The following is a 14,232-nucleotide window of genomic DNA, read 5'->3' on the forward strand; positions in this document are numbered from 1 at the left end:
CACAGAGTACAAACTCCCACTCACCCTGAGATCCCAGTAAGGGAAGATTTGCTCTGTGTCCTCTCTCTATAGAGCTGAAGGATTCTGAGAATTCCCTCAACCTCAGATTCTGGGATCAAACCAGAGGAAAGTCTTCAGGCCCCTCCAAATAGTGCTCAATGCCAAGGTCTCAAGTGGCACTCCGGAAACACTGTCTAATAAAAATAACAATAGCTGAACTCTTTATGTGGATTATTAAACTATTCAAACTCTTTACATGGATGTATCATTTGTCTTTAAAAATTGTCTCAATGACCAGTGATGGTTTTTGAAAACTGCTTGGGCTGTAATTTTGTATAACATATATTCACCATGGCTTTGACTGGGGAGATTAACTCCATAGGGCTCTTTGGATTGCCTGGCACGGGGTTTCCAGAAGGGAAAGGATGGTGGTGGTGGACATTCTGCAGGCTCAACTTTGGTCCTTCATTCCTCTTTTGCGGCATCATATTCAAAACCAAGCTGTGTCAGTCCTGAAGGACTCCAAAAGCAGTAAGGAGTGAGCAGGAATTGAGAAAGTTCTTCAATTCCCGCCATGGGGGCAAAGCAGATATGGGAGTTCCTAGAACCCTGTTTTCATGTCTGGTGCTAATGCCAAGGAGGGGTTATGCAGCCAGGAGTTCTCTGCACTGCTTAATAAGAGGAAGCACACTTCGAGGGCCACATTGCCAAGGGAAAGCTCCTTTTGTGGGTAGGTGGAAATCAATACATTTTTCTGAGTAGTGTATTCTTTTGGAAGGAGGGGAAAGGACATTTTAGAATGAGGGTGTAGGGAGCTCAAAACAAAAGCTTACTTAAAATACAGCAAGCACCAAGTCTGAGGTGTCAGTGCTGGCCCTTACTGGCCCTTTCCCACCCCATGAAGCATACCCCTGTCTCCTTCTAGGGACTGGACATGAGCCCAAGGTCTTGATGTGAACACAGGGCTGGGAGTATTAGAAGCCAACCCTTGCATGCTTACCATCTGCCACAGTACTGTTGGGGAGCAGTTGCCCACTGTCACTGCACCTCAGGACAGCAATAGGTTTCCTGACTTGCTTTCCCTGAGCACCTGCTTCTGCAAGAAAGTGTGAAGAAAGAAGTAAGGTGAGGGGCTACCAGGGCAGGGGTGGGGCTCTCTTGGTTGCTGAGAAACTTCAGCAACCCCTGGATGTCTCCTTCAGGTGCCCATTGTATGAAGGATGAGACACCAATCCCAAAGGTGAAATGTCACACTGGGGAGCCTGAGGGACATTAAACATCCCTAAAATATGAAGGCAGCTTAAGGAAGAGCTCTCCTGGCCAACCAGTTCCTTGTTCCTATTTCCTTCCAGGTCTCTTCATGGAAGGGTGGGTGGAGTCTGTCACCTGTGTGGAGGGTACAGGAGAAACAAGGCAAAGTTCTGTTGACCTATCTCCACCAATGCATTTCTTTGGTAGAGACATAGTTCGTAATGCTGCTGCTCCTTAATTCAGTCGCCTGAAATTCATTTCACCACTCTTCCACATATTATCCAGAAAGCAAATTGTATGTCCCTGAGATCACGTGAGGGAAGAAGCAGGCCTGGGAAGAGTAGTAGCATACATAGCAGTGTTTCCACATCTCTTCCTCCATCACTGGCTTTGAGAGACTCCATCTGGCTGCACAGAGACAACAGTGGTCCCTAGGGGAAGATGCTCCAGGGCCACTGGAGATTACTAAGGTCTCTTCAGAAGTAGAATCTTCCTGGCCATCCCTTAAGAGTTCCTAGCCTCCCTGTTCCTCCTGGAGCTTCCAGCACTGCCCTGCAGGGACCACAAGAACAGGCCCAGAGAAACAGAGATGCCCTTGCCCAGAGCCTGACAACTAAGGCTCACAACTGGAAATCCAAGGTCCTGGGAAGAGGGAAAGGGACAGGGAGATGTATAGAAGCATGAAGAGAAAAGGCTAGATCTTTCATTTTCTGACCATATATAGGATTGTGCACTTTCTCTGTATGGGACCACCTGGCCAAGTGTGTCCAATGAGGGCTGACCTTAGCCCAGAGGGAGGAGCAGTTTTTCTTCTACTATAAGCAATGCTGGGATCATTTAACCCAAATTTCCAATTAGCCCAAATTGCCTTTTCCTAATCTGCACAGAGACTGTTTATGGTCTAGGGCAGTAGTGGCGAACCTATGGCACACGTTACTTGTTTTTCTTTTAAGACAAAAGATGTTAGTGTATCAGTTGTTTTTTTCTAAACTAAAACCTCAGTATTTAGGCATAAATGCAGTGCTGGTACTTTGTGATAAATGAGTTTTGGATTGCAGTTTGGACACCTGTCTCTAAAAGGTTCACCATCACTGGTCTAGGGGATGGTAGCCCTCCCCTTCTTCCAAACCCATCTCTCCCTCCTCTTTCTCAAGCTTCATATGAAGGTCTCTGGGTGAGACATTTATACTCATTTTCTCCTCAGGATTGCTTGCTCCCAGCTCAGATCTGGAAGTAGGTTAGATTCTATGGACCAAGACCAAGTTCTAGAATGCTGTTTCTCAAATTGGAAAGCATAGGAACCTCCTGCAGGCAAACAGGACAGAGAGGTACAGGGTTTGAACTGGGCACAGCCCTGCTTCCCTTTCTTCCACCATCACATGGCATAATCCTTCATCTCTCCTTTTACTTTCTCCATTCTGACAACAAAAAAGAGAAAAGGAAAATAAATGTTCTAGAACCCTCTGTACCATGGAGGTGGCACTTTGGTGGCCCAGCTCAAGTAGCATCAGACATTCTAGGATGTAACAGGATAGTGCTCAGGACATGCTGGCTGGGATGATCAGGAGTTTCAGCCACCCAGGTACACTGTAGTGGGTGGGGTGCTACCCACGTCCACCCTGTAGACCGAGGTCATAGCAGAAGTGCTTAGTGGAAAAAATACCAATGCTAGTGATAAGATGTCTCTTTGTTGCTTACCCTTGTAATCAAATGTTATTTTATGTCTTCCCATGATCTCATCCTCTGTGGCATTCAAATTCTGGATCAGAAAGTATGTGGTCATTTTCCCTTTTCCTTTCACTTCAATTTCACCTCTCTCAATGATTTCGAACCCTTGATTTTCTAGGGCTCTGCACAGAGAAAATGATGCACCAAATATCAAAGATCACAGAGTGGGCTACAATGAGCAGAGATACATAAGGAAAAGTCAGAAACCAAGATACACAACAGTGGGAAGGATACAAGACATCACCAGGGACCTACAGACAGGGGCAAAGGGAGTGAGGGAGAGCAAGAAGGAATGAAAGTCAGATGTTCTGAACACTGTGCCGATGGCAGAGGGAGGCCCAGGGGACTTGGCCAAACCCTGTTCCTCTCTCCAAGGTTCCCATCTGTGCAGCCCCTCATTTCTACTGTACTACTTGAGTTTCACTCTCAGTACCCATGTTTTGTCTAAATTCTACTATGGAACTCCTTGTTCAGAACAGCTGGGACATTTTCTCCACTGTAAAATCCTCTTTCCAGGATCAGGCTCCTATCCCTGAGCTCCCATGATACACACTCCAATTCCTACATACAGGAAAGTAAAGAGAGGAGAGTCTGAGCACGGATCCCTGAGTTGCATCTATAGTTTTTTCCTTCCTGATCTACCTGGACCTGATGCAAGTTATTCACCTTATTTTTCCTTATCTGTAAATCTGTAAACAGTAGTACATTTTCGTGGAATTATTGCAACAGTAAATCAATGAACATGTGTAAATGAATGTAGAACCAAATATGGCTTATTAGAAGTGCTCAAGAAATTGTAAGTATTGTTTTATATCTTTATCTTTACACTTCTCCCACTTCAAAAATAATTAAATGTGAATTTTCTTCTTTCCTCCACTAGATCAGGGGCCAGTAAATGTTTTCTAGGGAACACCAGATAATAAATATTTTCAGGCTTTGCAGGCATGTACAGTCTTTCACAATTATTCAACTCTTCTATTGTACTGTGACATCAGTCATAGACAATATATAAATAAAGGTATACAGCTGTGTTCCAACTTTATTTACAAAAAGAAGTTACAGATTGGATTTGATCTATGAATTATAATTTTCTGTTCTCTGCACTAAACCATATGCTCCCTAAGAGTAAAAACTATGTGACAGTAGGGGCTCAACAATATGTGCTGTCTTCTGTAACCTAGAAAAGCATGGGACGAAAATTCCTGAGTTTTCTCCACTCATCCCATCCAATGGCTGCTAGTTATTCTGTAAATTCTGGAAGAGGAGAAGGCGAAGGAAGGCATAAATAAACAAATGACTACCTGTAGGCTGTGGGACTGAGATGTACTTTGTTGGGAACTCCATGACTTTCCATCCTGGAGGCTGTATTCACAGTGTCACCAAACAAGCAGTACCGGGGCATCTTGTCTCCCACAACACCTGCTACGACGGGGCCAGTATGGATCCCAACTCTAATCTGTACAGAGAGAAACTCACTGAAGAGAGACCATCTAATCCTTTTGCTTTTACTTGTAAATTAAGGCATAATTTTTATAAAATAAAAACCACAGATACTAGCTCTATGAGTTTGGACAATTGTGTATAGCTTTATTACCACCAACCAAAATGAAATGTAAAATAGTCGCACTACCTTCCAAAATTATTTTGTGGCTCTTTCCAGTTACACTCTCTCCCTATCCTGTCCCAACAGAAAGAACCACTTTCCTACTTCCTATACTAAAGATTATTTTGACTGTTGTAGAACTGCACATACATGAAATCATATAGCATATAATATTATATCTGGCTTTATTGACTCAATATAAGGTTTTTGAGAGTCATTAATATTGCTGTATGCCTCAGTAGTTCATTATTTTTATGGCCGAATAGTGAGATTATACAATGATTCATTATCCATTCTCCTCTCCATGACCATTTAGATTATTTCCAGATCAGTGCTATTTTAATTAAGGCTGCTATGGACATTTCTATACAGGTATTTTTGTGGCTACAGGTTTTCATTCATCTTAAGTAAATACCTAAAACCAAAAATTCCACTTCTGGGTCACAAGATAAATACACATTTAATTTTGCTAAAACAAAATACTACTGCCCAACAATTCTCCAAAGTTCCTTTTCCAATTCTCCATTTTCCATTCCCATCAGCAATATGACATTTCCAATCAGTCCACATTGTCACCATCATTTGCTCTTCTAGAGGTTTTCATTTACATGTCCCTGGTGGCTAATGATGTTAAGCATAATTTTATTCACATATTGTCCATTCATATATCCTCTTTTGGGAAGTCTTCTCAAGCTCGTTGCTCATTTAAGAAATTGGGTTGTTTATTTTTTATTGTTAACATCTCTGCTGTGTTGTGTGTGTGTGTGTGTGTGTGTGTGTGTGTGTGTGTGTGTGTGTGGTGCTAGAGATTAAACCCAGGGTTTTACATAAGCCAGACAAGCAAGCCACCACTGCACCACACTCCCAGCCCAATGACCCTATTTGGATATGTGAGACATTTTTCTTAGTCTATGGGCTTGTATATTCAGTAACTTTAATTGGTAGGAAATATGTTCAACATATTGGTTTCCTCAGACTGCCATGACAAATACCACTGACTGGGTGGCTTAAATGACAGAAATGTATTTTCTTACAGTTCTGGAGGCTGGAAGTTTAACATCCAGGTGTGAGCAGATTTAGTTTCTCCTGAGCCTTCTCTCTGTGTCCACACATGGCCTTTTGTTGTGTGGCTCACCCTAGTGTCTCTTACCATGTGGTAATTTCCCACTCTTATAAGGACATCAGTCAGATTGGAGTAGAACATAGCCGTGAGGTCTCATTTTTATTTAATCACCCTTTTAAAGGCCCTCTTTCCAAACAGTCATATTCTGAGTACTGAGGGCTTAGGCTCCAACATATCGATTTTGTAGGACACAATTCAGCTCACAACAATAAAGTATAACAAGTTTTTTTGTTGTACAGTTGGTGCCCTGTGTGCTAAGAAATCACTGTCTGCCCCAAAGCCATAAAACTATCTCCTCTGTTTCCATCAAAAAGTTTTATTAATCTAGCTTTTACAATTAGAACCATGATACATATTCAAATTATTTTTCATATATGAAATGAGGTAAAATTTTTCCACTCCTTATGATATTGTTATAGCAGAAGCATTTCCTAAAAAAAATTTGCTTTCTCCACTGAATTGATTTGGTACTTCAGTCATAAATCAATTGACTTTCAATATGTAGTCTATTTCTAGATACTCTCTACTATGTCAACAATCTATTTGCTCATCCTTCTGCCAATTTTCTTCTACACTTACTATTATAACTTTAGAATAAGTTTTGGAATTATATAGCATACATTTTCCAATTTTGTTATTGTTCTAGACTGTTTGGGTTATTCTGGATTCTTGGTGACTGACATTAGGCCCTTTAATTGATTTTGGGGGGGGGGGGTGCTGGGATCCAACTTGGGACCTAGCTCTTTTGAGGCAGGTGGTGGAACCACTGAGCTAAATTCCCAGCCCCTGAGCTAAATTCCAGGCCCTAGGCCCTTTAACTGAAACATTCATCTCTTATCTGATCTTCTTATCTCTACCCTCTCATTACTTCCCACCCCAAACTTTTATTGATACATTGAGGTTTTCATTCAACACATAAATACTGTATGCTTCCAACAAGTTGAGTAATGTGGATGCTTTGCTCTTGTGGTGCCCTAAAGCTAGCTTTTACTTTAAGGTTAGTATGGACACTATAGCCAGTATCTGCACTATCTCTCAACTTCCAAATTGCTGTGGTGAGAGCTAATACATTTCCAGGACATTCTGCAAAGGGTTATAACTTGGTAAAATCATATTCCATTTTACAATTGGTTTTATTTATTTTTAGTTGGCTTTTAAGTTTATTTTGAACTTTTGACTGACAGGAACTAGGGATGAAACAGGATGTGAAAAGGCAGAGAGACACTATTCCTAGTCATGGGGGTGGGGGTGGGGGTCAGGATCTGCTGAGCCAGCAAAAGAGGATATTTACTTTTCATCTTCAGATTCTCCAACTTTTATCATGTGACTAAACTTTCCTGCTTGGAAGAATAGCTTCCTAGGAGGAAGGTGAGCAGATGTCTCCCTGCTAGCCACGTGGAAGAAAGAGAGCTGTTCTGAATACCTAACAGCACCATGGTGCCTGAGCTATGTGCTGGAGGCAGCTTGACTCCTCAGTCTGAGCTCTGAGCTGTCAGACAGCATGATGGATTTTCCAAATGAGAATATTTGGCTATTCAGTAAACCCGAGCCACCTGTTGAAATTTTTAAACAAAAAAGCAGAAATTACAAATGAGCTGGGTTTTAGGATGGATTGCACCCTACAATGTAAACAGGGACAGATGCTCAGGACTATCCTAAATTGTGGACAAAGGAAGATTGCAGTGAATCATGAGATAACTTCAGCCACCGCGGCCTCTTCTGAAATTTAAGAGAAGCTGAGACTGTAACATCTTTCTTAGGAACTGTAACATCTCTATTTCTTAGGAACACAGGCAAGGGAAGAAAAGAGTTTTCAGAAATCACCAATTTTAATTACACTAACATATGCAGTAACCACCTAAGCAGACCTGAACTCTGCTTTTCCCATGTGAGATGTTTGGTATTAAGTAAAGTTCTCATTTGCTCTTTACCTGGATGGGTTCTCCAGTAATAGGATTCATCACTTCTTTTGTAGAAATTCTCATTCCCAAAGCAAAATTAGCCACTCTTTGAGCATGGCTTCCAATAGGCACTGGAACACCACCTACCACCATATAGGCATCGCCTATTGTTTCCACCTGCCAGGAAAAAAATGGTCTTCAGAGAGCTTTCCTTGTGCATTAAACCCATTACTAAATATGTTTGCCATTTTTCAAATAGTGACAAAAGGGCCATTTTAAAGAAGCTGGGGATACTTTTCTAGAGGTATGAGGGAAGTAGGAAGGAACATGACTCCAGAAACAATGAGAGAGCCAAGAGGTCTTTCTCCATTTAGTTAGCTAATTAGTTAGCTAGTTAGTTAGTTATGATGCTGAGGATCAAATCTTACTTGTCCTAGACACTTCCAATTCCCTTTTAGCTCTTTTCTTCACCCTACTCCCATCAACACCAAACCCCAGACTGGTGCAAAGAGTCTAAAGAAGACTCAGGATCAAGTCCTGCCTGAGTCCTGGAACACATCACACTATGCAGACACTTACTTTGTAAACCTCATGGACATTAGTCAATCTGTCAAACTTAGAGTACATTGAATTCAGCATATTCACTATTTGGATAGGTTCACAGGCAGCACAGATGTTAGTAAATGTCACCACATCACTGAAAAGGATAGTGCAGATTTCAAATTCTCCTGCAATAGAAACTAGGTATCAGTGATAGCCAAAGATAAAGATAATAATTCTATAAATTCTGGATTCAAATATTTTATGGGAATCCAACCTGCCTATGCCTTGGGGGAAAAGGAGCTGAATGCCATTCACCTGTCATCTCCGGTGAACATATCTATTGAGTTCCTGTTATGAGCTAGTCATCATGGGAGGAGGATCTTAGCAGGTGAAACAAGCAGACAGGGCCCTTAAGGAGTTCCCAGTCTACTGAAGGGGGCATAAGTGTGAACAAATATTGCTAGTAAGATGTGAAAAGTGCCATGGGATGACAGATATGGCACCTAAAAAGTGGACCCAAGCACAGCCTGAACTACAGAAGATCCAGGGTTGTGGCTAGAAGAGACTTGTTATCATGAAGTCGTGAGTTTCCTTGTCTTCGTGTGGTAGGACAACTGTCATGTCTTCCTAACTCATGTACCTGCTTCCATACTGGTCCCCACTCATACTAAGTTCCACATGGCAGCTAGATGTCCGGTTAAGTCTGATCATAGGATATTTCTTCTACCTCAAATCTTCTACCTCAAATGTTCTATGACTTTCATCACATTTAGAATATAGCCCCAAATCCTTACCATGCCCTACACAGAAGACTTCTGCTCTGTCTTTGTCACCTCTCTGACCTCAAGTCTCATGGCTGTTCTCTGGCTTACTCCACTCTAGTCACACTGGCCTCCTGGGAGTTTCTCTAGCATGTTAAGTGTCTCCTACCTTCAGGGCTTTTCATGTGTCATATCTCTGTTTGACACACTCTTCTCAAATATACTTAGTATTCATATCTGAAATGTAACCCACTCACTGAGAACTTTCTTGACCACACCATCTTAAATAACAGCCCCTAGACCAGTGATGGTGAATCTTTTAGAGCTTCTAATGATAACAAACAGACTGCTATGGCACACATGCCATAGGTTTTCCACCACTGCCCTAGACTCTCTATCTTCTTAATCTGATCACTTGTTCTCTATTCCATAAGACTTAGGTGGCATACTTTTTTAATGAATTGTTTACTTTGCTATTTTCTACCTTCTCCATTGGGATTCTAAAGTTCATGAGATGAGAGACAGTTTTGATCTCTGTTGTATCCCTAGCCCAGCGATGCCGGGCCTTTTAGACCTTTTAATGATATAAACAATCCACTGTGGCATGCATGCCATAGGTTCACCACTATTGCTCCTACAGCTTGGGGTAGGTAGATACTCAATTAATATTATAGACTGAGTGAATTAATGACTCCTTGAACACACCTGAGTGCCTTCTAAATTATTTGTACCTCTGGTAGTAATCTCCCTTTCATATAACATTTTCTTTTCTTTGGCTTCTGGTCTACCAATTCTCTCTTCATATTCTTCTCAATCTTTTGATCTTATTTAAATCTTTTACTGGCTTTTCATCCTTCTTAAATCTTCGGTATTCCTGATGTTCAATACCCCACCTTCTTCTCACCTTATCCATCATCATAGGATGGTTTATGATTAACCATCCCCTACAGTGCAGTAACTCCCAGACCCATATCTCCAAGCTAGAACTTTCCCTACAATTTCTAACTACTTGCTGGTCTTGCTATGTGGAGTATCCCATCGACATCTCAAACTCAACAGCTTTAAGTTGACCTTATCAGCTTCCGTTCAGGTCTGCTTTGCTTCCTACTCTGTCTTTGGAAAGCATCACATGTTCCTATGCTGGAAATCTCAGATTCCACACTGACAGTGGACTCTGGCCTTCCCCATCAGGGGAATGAAAGCCTGCCAGCTCCTCCTTGTGCTGACTTCCTTCAGGCCTTGAACTTCACTCCCCTGCACTCTGATGGGTTCTTAGCCTGCCTCGCTGTATTGCATTCACAACATTGCAGCCAAAAACAATGTCTTTTTCCATAATAATTCAGATTCATCATTGTATCTCTTTATGCCTCATCCCACTTCCCCAGCCTCATCAGACACAACTTTTCCTTGTATTCGTGTATGCCAGGGACTGCCATTGCCTGAAAATTTTATTTTCAAATAGCCTTACCTTTTCTCTCTCCATTCCATTCTCCCGAAGTGTCTTTTCTGGCTCCACTCACTGAAATTTCACCTCAAGGCCCATCTCAAGTGCCAAACACTTTTGTGAATGGCCTTCACAATTTCACCTCTCTTCTTGTCTCTTTTTCTTCTGACACTTACTTATTATTAATTACTCTGTCATCTGCGTATCCACATCCCATGGAAACAGTGTGTGTGGAAAGAGAATGGATTTTGGAGTTATATTGACAACTAGTTTCCAGCTCATAAATTGGGATGAAATGTCAACATGCTCAGCTGTACAGAATGGACAACTCTTCCCTTATAGAAATGTTCGGAAAATTAAATAAAACAGCATATATAAGATATCTGACATAATTCCTGGCACAGTGATTGCTTCTTAATGCACATTACTTTCCTTATGTTTGGCCACTCTCACACCCATTAATTTATTCTGGATATGTTTGTCAAGCCCACAGGCTGTAAGCTCCTTTGGGTGCCCTGGATCTGGCACAGCACCTGGCACTAAGTTCACCAGGCATGTCTGAGAATGTACACACCCTTGGGATAAATGGAAAGTGAATTCAGAGTAAACAGGACCAGAATGGTCCACCGAGACACCCGACACCCCGTAACTTCATAGTTCATTGTGGATGTGTTATTTCCAGTTGTAGTTAAAGATCCTACTCTTGGCTCCTGAGCAATGACAGCAGTCTCAGGACACAGCCTAAATTCTTAAATAGCCGTGTGTGTGTGTGTGTGTGTGTGTGTGTGTGTGTGTGTGTACCATTGAAAAGCATTTTTATATAATCCACATTTCACTGCATTATGTATATTATTCTCAATGTAGAAAGGAGAAACTGAGAAGATGCTGCTTAAGCAATTAATCCAAGATGGTGACCCTTACAAGTGATGCAACCAGAATTCAACCACAGATCTGCCTGGTTCAAAGCCCATACAGCTAACCATAAAGGCACACTGTGCCCTGCTCAGAGGTGCCTATGCAGGGAAGGAATGCCTTACCTGCCGCCACCTTTTTGCCCTCCTTCAGCTGATTGGCCACATGTTCAGGCAGCATGGCATACAGCAAGGTCTCTGTCTTCTTCTTTTCAATAGCCAAGTGCTTGGAGAGGACTCGAAGCTCCTCCTTCTTCCTCTCTAGCTGGTTGGACAGCTCCATTTCTGCCAGCCTCTGCTGGTTGAGGAGGATGAGATCCCTGGTGATGTCGTGGGGGGCAATGTCTGAGAGATGCATCTTGCATTCCTCCAGCTCTTGCAGGCTTCGGAGCTTTGGTGAGCACATGAAAATCATGCACCGCAGGGACTCCATCCAGATCATCTGGCCTTCCCATCATGAAGAGAAAAGAGACAATGTAGTCTATCACCAAGATGGGGTGAGATGAGCTTGCAAGAGAAGCAAGCATCACCCACACAGCACACCTTCTAGGCCTGGCACAGTTCCACTCTCTCCCTTTCAGCCAAGGGTGGTGGGAATTATCTATATGTTCTGCCTCCACTTACTCACATCCCCCTCTCTGCACAGCACATCTCTCTGTGGCTGCTTCCTGGCTTTGGGAGGATCCCACTCAGGCCTTCCAAAGTGCTGACTCCGATTCAAGTCTTACATTTGCCCAGCCTTTCTGCTGTTGATGAGATTAACCTGACCCTCTTTGAAATCTTGCTTCCCAAGGCTTTCTGAAACTCTTTTCTCTCTGAAAATCTCCCTATTTCTTTAAATTTTTTCTTTATAATTTCTTTTAAAATCTCATTGCTTAAATTTCAGAATTCTGGCTTTGTCTTGGTATTCTCTTTAGCATTATGTAACCGTGCCCTATACTATGCTGACAATGAACCTGAATTTCCAGAAAAGCCTTGCTTCCTGGGTTAGAGATGTTTTCTTTAAAAATTTCTTTCTTTAAGGGCTGGGGATTTAGCTCAGTGGTGCTGCACCTGCCTCGCAAGCACAAGGTCCTGAGTTTTATCCCCAGTACTGCAAAAAAAAAAAATTCTTTCTTTAAATATAGATAGGTTTATTAACTTATTTCTTTTCTTTAAAATTGATATATTTATTAATCTATTATAAAAGCAATATACATTCATTGCAGAAAAGATAAAAGTGAAAGAGAATAATGAAAATCACCCATAATCACATCACAGACAATTAATATTTTGCAATAAATATTTATATTACAAAAAAATGGGACTACCTGCATCTTTTCATAATCTAAATTTTCACATAAAATTATAGAACATCCTTCCATAGTATTCAACATAGGCATGAGTCATAATTTCTGCTGGCTATATTTACTATACTGTATTTTATTTAAGTACAAAGTTGGCATTGATTACATCATATCTAGTTATCATTCTAGAAATTACATTGTAATGAACAAGCTTGAGGTAACTCTTTGAGTATAACCTAGGCTATATTGTTACATGTCTAAGAATATATACTCTTAGACATGGAATTACCTGGGCAAAAAAATGCTCATTTTTAGTTTTTGATACATATTGCCAAATTGCTCTGTAGAATGATTGTAAGAATTTATACTTCTATCAACAGAGTTGCTTTTTATTTGTTTGCTTGGCCTTTTAATCTTTATTTCCTATGTATTTACTTATGGATGCCTGCAATTTAGCTCACCTTTCATCACTTCTCTTTCCTCATTATTTCATCACATAAGCATTTACTCTCTACTGTAAGTCAGCCATGCTATTTTAGGCATTGAGAGATACAGCAGTGACTCAAACTGACAAAACCATAAGTCATATTTCAAGAGCTTTAAGTTGTGTATTTCTCAGTTAATCACATATTCATCTCCCAGTGAACCAAGGAAGGATACTCATAGTTATCTGAACTATTCTCTTTTAACTCCCACATCAAATTGCTATTCTCTGGCTTAACTATGACTTTGTTCCTCCTTTGCCACTACCTGAGTTCATTCCTCATCTTAATCTTCTCACCTACATCCCAGTGACGGCCTCCACCTGGCCTCCCAAGCTCCATTTTCTCTACAATCTTTATCTTTCACACACCTCCAAAGTGGTCATTCTAGACTTCAAATCTGATCAAGGAAGACCTTTAAAAATGTTTCCAACTGCATCTTCAAGCCCTCATCTTCCCAGCATCATCTCCCATCACCCCACTCTACAATTAACCTAGACTTCCAGAAGAGGTTTTCCTCCTGTTTGTCTCCCCAGCTCTGCCTATATGTATGTCTAGCATACTTAATCATCAGTCTAATAAAAAGACAGCTCAAAATGTGAACCCCTTCACTCATATACAACAATTGGCTCAAAATGAATCAAATACTTAAATGTAAGAGCTAAATTTATAAGACTATTGAGAAACCCTAAGAAAATATAAGAAAATGATGTTGGATGTGGCAATAATTTCTTGGCCATGATCCCAAAAGCACAGGTAGAAAGAGGGACATCAGATAAACCAGGCTACTTCAAAATGGGAAACTTCTGTTCATCAAAGGTTACCACAGACAGTGAAAAGGCAACCCATGGAATGGGAGAGAATATTTGAAAATCATATATCTGATAAGAGGTTAATATCCAGAGTATATGAAAAACTACAACTCGACCACACACACACACACACACACACACACACACCAAAAAAAATTCAAGACAGGTAGAAGATAGACAAAAGACTCAAATAGACATTTCTCCAAAAACTCTGTAGAAATGGCCGAGCTGATGAAATGATGCTCAAAGTCACTAATCATTAGGGCAATGAAAGTCCAAACCATGTCATGCCCATTATGATGGGTATTAATAAAAAAACAGAAAATATAAAGTGATTATAAGGATGTGGAGACATTGAAACCCTTGTGCATTATTGATTGGAGTTGA

At 41.0% G+C, this 14,232-nt stretch overlaps 1 protein-coding gene across 1 annotated transcript in view; it reads right to left on the reverse strand.

Moving 5' to 3' along the window:
- Nucleotides 1-14,232, reverse strand: part of LOC101726611 (guanylate cyclase soluble subunit beta-2-like) — a 66,323-nt gene that overhangs the window by 8,630 nt on the left and 43,461 nt on the right. Inside the window, exons 11-16 of the mRNA XM_087197389.1 lie at nucleotides 11,392-11,712; nucleotides 8,186-8,334; nucleotides 7,637-7,783; nucleotides 4,281-4,435; nucleotides 2,950-3,101; nucleotides 1,001-1,096 (exon numbers count right to left, since the gene is read on the reverse strand). Of these exons, the coding sequence (XP_087053515.1) occupies nucleotides 1,001-1,096; nucleotides 2,950-3,101; nucleotides 4,281-4,435; nucleotides 7,637-7,783; nucleotides 8,186-8,334; nucleotides 11,392-11,712 (1,020 nt within the window). The remainder of the gene's footprint in view (nucleotides 1-1,000; nucleotides 1,097-2,949; nucleotides 3,102-4,280; nucleotides 4,436-7,636; nucleotides 7,784-8,185; nucleotides 8,335-11,391; nucleotides 11,713-14,232) is intronic.

The sequence above is a fragment of the Heterocephalus glaber genome, unplaced genomic scaffold (genome assembly GCF_053883595.1).
Source record: "Heterocephalus glaber isolate CG9 unplaced genomic scaffold, H.glaber_assembly_v1.0 deba00001666, whole genome shotgun sequence".
Taxonomy (NCBI): Eukaryota; Metazoa; Chordata; class Mammalia; order Rodentia; family Bathyergidae; genus Heterocephalus; species Heterocephalus glaber.